This window comes from Orycteropus afer, unplaced genomic scaffold, assembly GCF_000298275.1.
Source record: "Orycteropus afer afer isolate SDZICR_OR568_19922 unplaced genomic scaffold, OryAfe1.0 scaffold00487, whole genome shotgun sequence".
NCBI lineage: Eukaryota > Metazoa > Chordata > Mammalia > Tubulidentata > Orycteropodidae > Orycteropus > Orycteropus afer.
Genome location: NW_006922074.1, coordinates 894,535 through 906,797, shown reverse-complemented (window position 1 = coordinate 906,797; position 12,263 = coordinate 894,535). Strand labels below are relative to the sequence as shown.

The window sequence follows — 12,263 nt, the reverse complement described above, 5'->3', positions numbered from 1 at the left end:
GTGTTTAGAGGGGATGGGAAAATCTCTGCACAAACCACTTGTGGCTCTTTAAGTCTTATGAAACCGTGAGTCTGTTGTGGATGGTACCTGTGCTGTGTGCTATCCTTGGAGCCACAACCTGCCATAAAGGCACAGAGTAATGGCCACCACCATTTGACAGTACAGAGCATGTCATTATTTGGGAGGGGGAGAAGATTCAGAATAATTCCTATGAAATTCCATCAGCCTCAGCCTTGACATGCTTATGTGTTTGTGTACATGTGTGAAATGTTATTGTGTTGAAATTTTTTTTTCTGATTATACAAAGAGAGTGTGCTCATTTTAGATGATTAGGAAAATGCAGAAACACCTTGGAAAAAGTGCCCTAAGCCCCAGCACTGGGCGACTTCCTTTGAGAACTATTGCTGATGCAGGGGTGGGGCATGTTGCTCCAGCACCCCATTTTCCAGCAGTGGCCCTCTGTCTCCAGCAGGGATTTAGGGAGGACCTGGTCTGAGCTGGCCCTGGGCCATTCTTGCATTCGAGACATGAAAGGAGCCACAGAGGCCACTGACACTCAGCCCTGGCTTCCAGCAGAAAGACCCCTTGTTCAGAAGGGAAGGAAGGGATGTACACAAGGAGCCCTCACCCCTTCCAGCTCCCCTGCATGGTTCACTCTAGATGCCTTCCAGCAGGCCCCCTTGGCCTTATGCTCCTCCTGGGAGCACCACTGGAGCCCCCATGTGGCTCTTACTCTTTCTTTGTGCCTGACTCCTTTTCCTTCTGTCCTTCTCTGAAACAGTCAACCCCTAAGACAGGCAGCAGGAAAAGCACGAGAGAGACTTTAGGGGAAGAGTAGATCTGCGTTCTAATCCCAGCTCTGCCTTGCCTATGATGGTCTTGGGACAAGTCATACTGCCTCTCTTAGCCTTGGTTTCTTCATCTGCAAAATGGGAGTCATGATACTCCTCAGGGGCTTGGGAGTTTTGGGGGAAATGTGTGGAAAGGCTCAAGCTGCTTGCCTGACACATAGTAGGCACCCTGATAGTCACCAGCTAGTAATAGTGACACAGGCAGGGACTCAGTTGTATTTTTCTTCATACGAGGCATTTAGGGCATGTTTTGGGGTAGATGAATGGGTAAATGAATTAATGAGTGGGGCATTCACAGTAGGAGGTGGTGAGGTTATGTGTCAGGTTCTGCTGGGCATGTTCTGACAGCTGAGCAACTCTAGCCAAAGGTAATCATTGGCTTCTTTCCCTCTGGTGGAAAAAAGCCACCTTGGGATTCCATTTTTGTCCCCTGCAGGATGAGCTCTGTCGTCCAGACCCTGCCCTGTCGGACGAGCTGACCGCTATCCTTAATGAACTCACTCAGCTCAGCAAAAGCGAGCACTGCAAAGTGGCCCTCAGAGCCAGACAGGTGGGGGCATGGGGTAGCCTTATTTTGTGTGTGGCCCCACCATGTACAGTCCTATCATGTGTGGCCCCACCATGAGCAGCCCCACTTGAATGGCCCCAACATGAGCAGCCCCACTCTGTGCAACTCCACTGTACATAGTCCCACTGTGTACAGGTTCGTCGTGCACAAGCCCCACCGTACGTGGCCCCACCATGTACAGTCTCACTGTAGCCCCACTGTGCATAGCCCCACTGTATATGCCCCACTATGTCCAGCCCCACTGTGCCCGGCCCCACTCTGTACAACCCCAGTGAATATGGGTCCACTTGCATGGCCTACTGTGTGGTCCTACTGTGTGCACCATTCTCACCTGCAAGCCCCTCTGTACATGGCCCCACCATGTGCAGCCCCACCATGCAGGCACCCACCAAGTGCAATTCTGTTGTATGTGGCTCCACTATGTACAGTCCCATTTTGTGTGTTCCACCATGAGCAGCCCCACTATACGCAGCCCCACTGTGCGTGGCCCCACCATCTGTGACTCCCTGCTGCCATCCACATTCCTCCCGCTGGCCTCACCCTTGGTGCTCTCCCCTGAGGAGTTAGCTCACCCGCCCCTCTGGCCCTCCCTGCTACAGGTCCTCATTGCCTCCCACCTCCCCTCCTATGAGCTGAGACACAACCAGGTGGAATCCATTTTCCTGTCTGCCATCGACATGTATGGTCACCAGTTCTGCCCGGAAAACCTCAAGGTAAGGCCCTCTCCTTGCTTCCACTTTCCTCTCTGGCCCAAGCAGGGGTCTTGGAGGAAGTGGGCTCCTGTGCCTGCAAAGTGCTCACAGTCTTGTGTGGGGCATAGTTGCCGATGCAGTTTAGCCCAGGGGGGCAAGGGCTGCCTGAGGGTGGGCATTAAGGAGAAGGCTGCTGGAGAGGTGGCCTGGAGCCTGAAGGATGGGTGCTGTTTCAGGCAGCAGGGTGCCCTGCAGGTGCAGTGTGTAAAATGCAGACGTGAACAGCATCTTTGGAAGTGGTGCTCTTGCGTAGGGGAGCCATAGGTTCTTTTGCAGCTCATTCCCCCACCTCCACTCTGACACTCACTCATAAAGTCCCAGATCCATCCCCAGTGTTTGACCCTGGGAGCTTTGAGTGAGTTGCTGGAGGGTATCCAATGTTTCCTGACCTCCTGCAGAACTAAACCCTGGGAGGAACCACCAACGTGCGCTCGCACTCGGGAGCACGGGCAGTGTTTAGTTACAGCAACAGGAGGGCTTCTCCTTGCTCCCACCCTGCCCTTCTTCCAACTGCTGGTTAAAGCTTGTTGACATTTCTTTTCCTTTTTTCCCTTTCTTGCAGAAACTCATACTTTCAGAAACGACCATCTTTGACGTCCTGCCCACTTTCTTTTATCACACCAACAAAGTCATTTGCATGGCATCCTTGGAGGTAAGGACGACAGGCCTTTATCATAGCAGTAGCACTGAGTGGGTCAGTCTTAGCTTTCCCTGTGTGCTCATCACACGCTTGCTCCCAGGCCAAGCACCTCACAAAGTTATTCTGTAATTCCGTAAGGCAGGTACTATTATTAACCCCATTTTACAGAGAGGGGAGCTGAGGCTCAGATTGGTGAATGACTTGCTCAAGATCACACAGCTAAGAAGTGGCAGAACGAGGATTCACACTAGGTCTGCTTAGTCCGAAGGCTGTGCTTATAACCACTGTGCTATCTGGTCTGTCATTGCCACCTGACTGAGGCAGACCATGTTATTGTCATTAAGCACCCTTGAGTCAATTCTGACTCATGGAGCTCCTATGTGACAGAGTAGAACTGGCCCTCAGGGTTTTTTAGGCAGTGATCTTTCATGGGAGCAGATCACCAAGTCTTTCTTCTGTGTATCCTCTGGGTGAGTTGATTAGCCAGCTTTTCAGTTAACAGCCAACTGGTTAACCACTGTGCCACCAGGGCTCCTTAGGCAGGACAGTGATAACACTGACCCCAAGAGTCAAGTCTAAGGCCCCTTGTCTAAACTTTCAGATTCACCTGCAGGCTTTTTTTTTTTTTAACTTAAAACCACACACATCATGACTTCAGTTTCCATGGGCTGGGATTCTAGGCATGGTTTAGCCCAGGATCTTGCACGGCAGCAGTCAAGGTGTCAGATGGGCTTTGTTCCTTTCTCGAGCTTGAGGTTCTCTTTCAAGCTCACGTGGTTGTTGGTAATATTCAGTTTCTTGGGTCGTAGGCAGAGGTCCCCGTGTTTTGCTGGCTGTCAGCTGGACACCACTCTCAGTCCTCACAGACTCCCATGGTTCCTTGCTGCATGACCCTCTCATGGTGTGTGCAATGCTTTCTAAAGGCTTTCCACCTGGAATTATGAGGGCTAGAAGGAACCTGGATGAACACTTAGGGTGTTGCCTTGTGGGGTAGGGCACAGGAGGGTGTGACCAGCAGCACACCTGAGTAGAGCCAGCTCACCCTGTAGAAGAGCCAGGCCCCTTCCGTCCTTCCTGAGCGCAGGTCTGAGTGGTGTTTGGGAGGCAGTGGCAGTGATCCCTGTCTTTGTTCATGTTAGGAAATCAGTGTTTTTGATCCCCCTTTCAGAATCTTTTCAAGAAAATATGAGATGACAGCTTGTCCTCAACTTGACTCTCTTCCCCCAGGATCGCTATAGCTGGGGGTGGTTTTCCCTCATTTCTTCACCCTCTGAGCTAGGAGCCTCAGTTGCCTCTGCCCCTCCACTTCCTCTTCTGCCTTCTCTTAGACCCTCAGGGTCACCCATCTTGATGCTTGAAGGTCCACTGAGCCTTCATGGAGATAATATGGGCTTCTGAGCTGGATGGCACCGATGGTTAAGAGCTCAGCTACGAACTGAAAGGTTGAAGGTTTGAGTCCACCCAGAGGTGCCTTGCAAGAAAGGCCTGGTGATTGACTTCTGAAAAGTCACAACCGTTGAAAGTCTGCAGAGCACAGTTTTACTGTAACACCGATGGGGTCACTGTGAAGTGAAGTCAGATTGATGGTAACTTTTTTTTATGGTGCTTTCAAGTTACACAGCAGAACTGAGTAGTTGTGGCAGAGACACTATGGTCTGCAAAGCCTGAGGTATTTACTGTCTGCTTTTACAGAAAAAGTTCATCAGCCTTGCTCTAGAGCTGAGGAAGCAGATTTTGTTTAACCAGTAACATTCTGAAATGTGAGCAGATTTGCCCTACACTGTTGTTTAGAGATCATTTAGAGATCACCTCTGGTATTCCAGCAGCCTGTTTCCTCAGGTTTTGGGGACGTCTTCTGTGCCATCTGGGAATGTCCTCTGCTTCTGCTTCAGGTGTATGTGCGGAGGGGCTACATTGCCTATGAGCTGAACAGCCTTCAGCACCGGCAGTTCCCGGATGGCACCTGCGTGGTGGAATTCCAGTTCATGCTGCCCTCTTCCCACCCAAACAGGTAGGGAGTGGGCACCCCTGGGGACACCTGAGGTTTTCCTCCTTCCTCACCTCTGTAGTCCTCACTGTGTAGGGACCCAGCAAGTATGCCTGGGAACGACGATGGAGGGATGTCAGGGCTACCATGTCCCCACTGTGGACTCTCCCCAGATCTGTTCTCTCATTTATAAAATGGAGATAACTTAGTGCCTGCTTTGTAGATCATGCTGCACAATACGGTAGCTGCTCCCCACGTGTGGCTGTTCAAATTAATGTCATCGTATCAGAATTTAAAAATCAGTTCCTCCGTCATATTTCCAGTGCTCAGTGGCTCTGTGTGACTTGTGACTACTGTATTGGACAGTGCAGACAGGAACATTTCTCTCATCACAGAAAGTTCTGCTGGACAGTGCTACACAGACCATTCTAAAGAGTGAATGAGATAAGGTGTGCACGGTGTTGGGGACAGTGCTGGACATGGAAAGTGCTTGATGAATGTTAGAGGTCACCGTGGTTGTTATTACAGTCCAGTGGCAGGCTGGTGGTTGGTGCTCCGCTAAGTACTTCCAGAGACACTTGATTTCATCCAGCCCTCACCTGTCTGCCGACAGTGTCTTCTCATCCCCGTTTTACAGATCAGGAACCTGGACTATCACTTGACTTAGGCCATGAAGCATTTGCTGCTCATTAACACCAGTTGGAACTTGAGGCCAGGTGGCCCCTGCCTTCCAAGCTCTTTCGCAGCACTGTGTGGCCTGTGGGGTGTGTGCTGCAGTGCATGAGGGGCTGCCAGTCTGTGTCCATGCAGCTTAGTGGACCTCGATGTTCTCAGTTGGGATGTCCTGGTGTGTCAGAGTTACTCACTGTCTCTCTCTTTTTCATCATGGTAAAATAATACGAAACATAAAATCGGCCATGTTAGCCATTTTTAAATGCACGAGTCACTGGCATTACTTACATTTACCATGCTGTGCAGCCATCACCACTCTCTGTTTCCAAAGTTCTTTCATTATCCCCAGCAGAAACTCTGGCCCCTGAAGCAGTAACCCCGTTCCCCTTCAGCTTCTGGTAATCAGTAATCTACTTTGGTTTCTATGCACTTACCTGTTCTAGATACTTCATATAAGTGGGATCATTCAATATTTGTCACTTTGTGTCTGGCTTATTTCACTCAGTATAATCTTTTTAAGATCTAGCCATGTCATAGCATGTATCGGTACTTCATTCCTTTTTATGACAGTGTAATATTCTGTGAAGAGCCTCGGTGGTATAGTGGTTAAGTGCTTGACTGCTAACTGAAGGGTCAGTGGTTTGAATCCACCAGCCACTCTATGGGAGAAAGATATGGCAGTCTGCTTCCATAAAGATTACGGCCTTGGAAACCCTCTGGGGCAGTTGTACTCTGTCCCATAGAATCAATACAAGTTGGAATTGACCTAATGGCATTGGATTTAGTATTCCTTTACATGGATATAGCACATTTTGTTTGTCCATTCATCTGATAATGGACATATATTATAGGTTGTTTGCACCTTCTGGCTGTTGTGAACAGTGCTGCCCTAAACACTGGGATCCAGGTTCACCATCTCTTTTTTTTAACCCATCTTATTTCAGGGCCCGAAGTGCCGTTGTGGTCAGGTAGAGTGCAGTACCTCTACTAAAGCATTTGTGTCTCTGGGGTCTGGAGGGTTCCTTCATTCTTTGCCTCCATGGTTCTGGTTCTCGAAGGCCTTGCTTGCAGCTACAACGATCTCTTCTTCATTTGGGGGCTCAGTTGATCAGATCTTGTATCTCTGTGGGCAGCAGGTTTCTTGTTTTCTGAAGCAGGGATTTTTCTGGTCTCTGGGGATGTTTCTCTTTCCCTTCATTTTTATGAAGAAAGGTGCGCTTTCTGAGTGGATGAAGGAAGGAAGTGCTGCCCTGACAGGCCCCTCTGTGTTTTCACCTTGCTTCTTTCTAAAAAAAAGGGTTGGGACATTTTACCCAGTTGAGCAAAAGGGGGCCTATGTGCAGCCAGAAACAGTTTTGGGGACTATAGTGGATATGGGCTAAGAATCTGAGATATTTGTCCCAAAGAAGGAAGTCTTTTCCCTTCTGTTTTCTTTGTCTCAGTGGGTCTCCTGTTACAAGGGAAGGTGATTCAATGAGGGCTGTGGATTGAGCCTCGTTTCTTATGAAGAAACTGCCAAGTATCCAGCTTATTTGTGGTGACCCCAGGACAGGCACAGGGTCCTTCATTGTTGACCGAGATATTCCTTAATTGTCCTGGGCCCTCGCTTTTTTTTTTTCTTTTCATATATTACTTTATTGTGGGAAGAGCTGCACAACAAAACATTTGCCGATTCAACAATGTCTACATGTACAATATGGGGACATTGATTACAACCATTCTCACTATCTTTCCCAAATTATCCCCTAGGCCCTTGCTTTTTCTATTGGCTGGTAGTTCCAGAAACTCCCTTCAGGCCCACAGTCCCAGAAGAGATGCCCTCCTCTGTGGCTGCCCCACCCGCCAGCTCTGTGGGACCTCTGGCTTAACCCTCAACACCTGTGTCTGTGGCATTGGCATGTTGTGAATTGGGTGGTGGGGAGCAGAGAAGAGGCCAGAGGAGGGTCAGTGGGCCTTCGCGCCAGGCTGCAGCTTATGTAGGTGACAAACTCCAGTGCTCTTGGGGGCTGTGGGCATAGCCAGAGACTGGGGAGCAACCCGCCAACCCCCAGCTACTGGTCTCAGCTCCAGTCCACATTTCCCTGTAGAAAAACAGCCCCAGCGAGGGCAGACCTCTCCATGTTTCTGAAGAGAAACAACAAAGTTAGATCTTGTCAAAATTCTGAACTCCTTCAGTGTTTCAATGTGAGCAGCTGATTAATGTCTTGCAGTCCCCGGATGGTGCAAGCCGTTGATGCACTGGGCTGCTAACCAAGAGGTTGGAGGTTCCAGTCCAGCCAGAAGCACCACAGAAGAAAGGCCTGGTGATCTGCTTCTGAGAAGCCAGCCATTTAGAGCCCTGTGGAGCACTGGTCTGCTCTGCCATGTTCTAGTCTTGGGGTCGCCATGAGTTTGAGTTGACTTGAGGGCAACTGGTTCTTGGTTAATTAAAACATTAAATATTGAAATTATGTTGAGTTATATTTTAAAATGCTACATGGACCAAACAAAACCATCTGTGGGCAGAATTCATGCTACCCTGCCAGTGTATGAGCTCTGGATCTGGCAGTTGGGTCACCTCCATAGAAGGGCATGGATAATGATTTTAGGGGTACAAAAGGCTGGCAGTTCAAACCCACCAGCCACTCCTTGGAAGGAAGATTGGGCAATCTACTTCTGTAGATATGCTGCCTCAGAAACCCAAGGAGGGGTCGCTGTGAGTCAGATCCAACTCAACGGCAATGTTTTTTTTTTAAAAAAACAGGAACATACATGTGTGAGCCCACCCCACCTGTTGGGGGTCCCCAAGATCATCTCCCAGGTTCCATGATATACTAGGGGGACTCACAGGAGTCAGTATACAGTTGTAGTCATAGGTATGATTTGTTACAGTGAAAAGATACAAAATGAAATCAGCAAGGGGAAAAGGTACATGGGGTGAAACCAGGCACAAGCTTCCAGAGTCTTCTCCCAGTGGAGCCACACAGACCAGTTGTCGTCGAGTTGATACCGACTCCTGACGTCCTCACGTGTCCGAGCAGAACTGGGCTCCATGGGGTTTGCAATGGCTTATTTTTCAGAAGTAGATTGCCAAGCCTTTCTTTTGAGGCATCTGTGGATCAACTCAAACCTCGTCCTTCCAGGCATCAGCTGAATGGGTCAACCGTTTGCACCACCCAGGGACTTCATCTCAATTCCTCCAGCTATAAATTGTGACAACATGTGTGAAATATTAGAGACTTAGTGCCCTGGGTTTTTACTGAGGGTTGGTCCTGTAGGCAGTCTTTGCCTAGTACATACCAAAGTTCCAGATGCCCAGAAGGAAAGCAGATATTCAGCATATGTCACATTGTTTATACAAACAGTTTAGGCACACTGAGGCACCCTGACCAGTTCCGGAAATGATGTGTACCGTCCTGAAATCCAAGTTCCCAAACACCAGCCACAGGTCAATTTTGTAAGCAGGCCTTGCTATGGATAGCAGTCTGAGGCCTGCTTGTCAACTCCTTTCTGTGCACCATCTGATAATACCTCTTTCATCTGATTCCAAGGCCCAATTCCAACATCTCCAGGTGACCCATTTGGATTTGCTCCTGGTGACCAGTGTCCTCTAAACTCTTAACGGGCTGTTGGTCTTTGGGCCAAATTTGCTATCTGACACTGTCTGGAGAGCAGTCTTGGTGGAGAGGGAGGGAGCAGGGTGAGGAGAGGTTTGAGTTGTGCCTGGACCAAGCCTGCCTGGGCAACTTTCTGGGCAGGCATGTTTATTCTGTGTGTCTAAATTTGCTGCTTTGGGTTTATGTCGGAACTGTGTGGGGTCTGGAGTTGTATGCATGCATGCGTGCATCATTCATTCATTCACTTACTGAGCTTTTACCTATGCTGGATCCTGAGCACTTCACTAGATTGCTCAGTCCCTGGCTCCAATCTCAGCTACTCACTTTAAGGTCCTGTTTGGGAGGGGTCTCATCCTGGCCATAGCTCGTCGAAGCTTCGGGGGCAAGACCTCATGCTGGGTCTGTGTACTGCTGCCACATCCTCTCTTCTCCTTTCCTACAGGATGGCCGTTCCCATCAGCATCACCAACCCCGATCTGATGAGACACAGCACAGAGCTCTTCATGGACAGTGGCTTCTCCCCACTGTGCCAGCGTATGGGGGCCATGGTCGCCTTCCAGAGATTCGAGGATTTTATCAGGTGCCTAGCCAGACAAAGCCTGAGCATGGTTCCTCTGACCGCGCCCTTCCCTTGCCAGATGAGGTAGAGGAGGCCCCCACACATCACATGATTTTGTTCGTAATAATGGAATAATGATAGCTTTATAGCCAAGAGCACGGACTTTCACCTCAGCCCATCTGCATTTAAACCTTGGTTCTGCTGCTTCCTAACTGTGAGATCCTGAGCAGATTATATAAGCTCCCTGTACCTCAGTTTCCTTATCTGTAAAATGGGGATAAGAGTAAGACCCACTACATAGGGTTGCCATGAATATTGGGTATTCAAAACCCGCTGCTGTTGAGTCAATTCCAGCTCATAGTGAACCTATAGGGCAGAGCGGAACTGTTCCATAGGGTTTCTAAGACTGGCAATCTTTACGGAAGCAGACTGCCTCATCTTTCTCCCACAAGCAGCTGGTAGGTTTGAATCACTGACCTATTGGTTAACAACCAAATGCTTTAACCACTGTGTCACTAGAGCTCCTTGAAAACTGGATAAAAAAAAATCCGTAGTGTACACAAAATGTTGTTGTTGTTGTTACGTGCCGTCGAGTCAGACCCGACTCATAGCGACCCCTTCTTGGGTTTCTGAGGCAGTATCACTATGGAAGTATATTGCCCATTCTTCCTTCCGAGGAGTGGCTGGTGGGTTTGAACCACCAGCCTTCTGGTTAACAGTCAAGTGCCACTATGCTACCAGAGCTCCCGTACACAAAATAGTGTATGTAAAATATAATTAATATGTTGGTAACATGCTTGGTAAGTGCTAGCAATGTACCTGTCACTTTGTGTTATGCATGGTACTTGGATGATTTTGTTGAAGCTTCACTGCAGCGTTATGAGCTGTGACTTGTGTGGGGTGGAGTTTCTGGTCACTCACAGTCAGTGAAAGGGGGAGCTGAGAGTGGAACTCAAGCCCAGCTGATGCCCCCAGTACTGGACATCATTCCCTTTAGTTGTTGCACAGACCACATAGGTCCATTCTTCTATTTGGAGGAAGAACCCATCAGAGGCCTTTGGCCTTGTCAAGAAGCTAGTGAGGTCTTGCACAGGTTGGATGAGATCAGAGAGTGCTGGTTGGAGAAGAAGGCAGGCTCACCTCTCGCATCTGGCAGTATGGGACAGTTGTCCCTAACTCTCCCCCTCTGCCCTGCACCCCCAGGAACTTTGATGAAGTGATCTCCTGCTTCGCCAATGTGCCCAAGGACACTCCTCTCTTCAGCAAGGCCCAGACCTCCCTGTACTTAGAGGAGGACAGCAAGGTACGTGTCTGAGCCTAGCGAGCAAGGCTGCAAAGGGCTGGTAGGGCCTGGGGAGTTTGGGGCAGGGGTTGTAGGAGTGGGTGGAGGCCACAAGAGGGGGCAGGGGACCTCAGGAAGGGCAGGGTTCATGGGAGTTAGGGGGACATGGGGGACCATCGGCTGGCCTACCATCCAGCGCATGTTTTCCCCTCTCAGAGTGTCAGGGAAGAGCCAATCCACATCCTGAACGTGGCCCTCCAGTCCACAGACCACCTGGAGGACGAGGAGCTAGTGCCGATCTTCCGGACCTTCGTGCAGTCTAAGGTGCTTGGGTAGGGGGGATGGTGGGTGTCCCTGGAGGAGGTAAAGGGCATGGTCTTGGTGAGATGCCCATGTGCCTGAGTGGTGTGGGAGGGTGAGCTGTTATGTGCTTTGGAGAGCCAAGCCTGGCTTCCCTTCCTGGCTCTGCTTTCCAGCAAACATGGCAGCAGTGGCTGAATATGGCAGAGCCTCAGTTTCTTCAGTGTAACTTGTTGTGGTTGTTGTGTGCCGTCGAGTCGGACCCGACTCATAGCGACCCCTCTTTGGGTTTCTGAGGCAGTATCGCTACGGAAGTAGATTGCCCAACCTTCCTTCCGAGGAGTGGCTGGTGGGTTTGAACTGCCAACCTGCTGGTTAGCAGTCAAGTGCCTTAGGCACTATGCTACCAGAGCTCCCATGTGTAACTTAGGGACAGCATTTCTCTTTGCCTTGGTGTTACAGTGATGGCAGGAGCGGGGGGATATTTTCATTGGAATAACCCAGAAGTCCACATGTTAAAATGGCTAATGACACTGACAACCGTGTATACAAATATCAGTGTGTTACTTTCTCAGGATTCTTCTGTAAGCATTTGGTGGTCATTTCCAGCACATATTCTCACCTAGCAGTAGGGACGGCTGTTATGTATGTGCAGGGACCTCCAATGCAAACAAGTGTAGAGCAGGCAGGGGAACAGGGTCAGAGAAATAGAGAGAGATCACATTCACACTCATAGACACACATGCACACACTTATACACATATGTCCACATGTCCACATATATATACACATGCTGCACACATAAACAGGTACACACACATTCAACCACTCACATTTTTATACATATGTACACATTCACACAGATAGGTGCACACACATTCACACGTGGATTTATCCACACACACTCATTTACACACATGTTAGCATATATTCACACATACACATACACATAGATTTACACATATGTGCATGCACATGCACATGTATAAACAAATACTTACATATATGTAAATATATGTAAGGTAGATTTACATATATGTAAATAAACTTGTCTGT

General features: G+C 49.1%; 1 protein-coding gene across 1 annotated transcript in view; it reads left to right on the top strand.

The window, feature by feature from the left end:
- Window positions 1–12,263, top strand: part of ACACB (acetyl-CoA carboxylase beta) — a 162,926-nt gene that overhangs the window by 98,624 nt on the left and 52,039 nt on the right. The window contains exons 24-30 of the mRNA XM_007954999.1: window positions 1,288–1,401; window positions 2,019–2,132; window positions 2,734–2,823; window positions 4,704–4,822; window positions 9,509–9,646; window positions 10,829–10,928; window positions 11,124–11,231. Coding sequence (XP_007953190.1) covers window positions 1,288–1,401; window positions 2,019–2,132; window positions 2,734–2,823; window positions 4,704–4,822; window positions 9,509–9,646; window positions 10,829–10,928; window positions 11,124–11,231 — 783 coding nt within the window. The remainder of the gene's footprint in view (window positions 1–1,287; window positions 1,402–2,018; window positions 2,133–2,733; window positions 2,824–4,703; window positions 4,823–9,508; window positions 9,647–10,828; window positions 10,929–11,123; window positions 11,232–12,263) is intronic.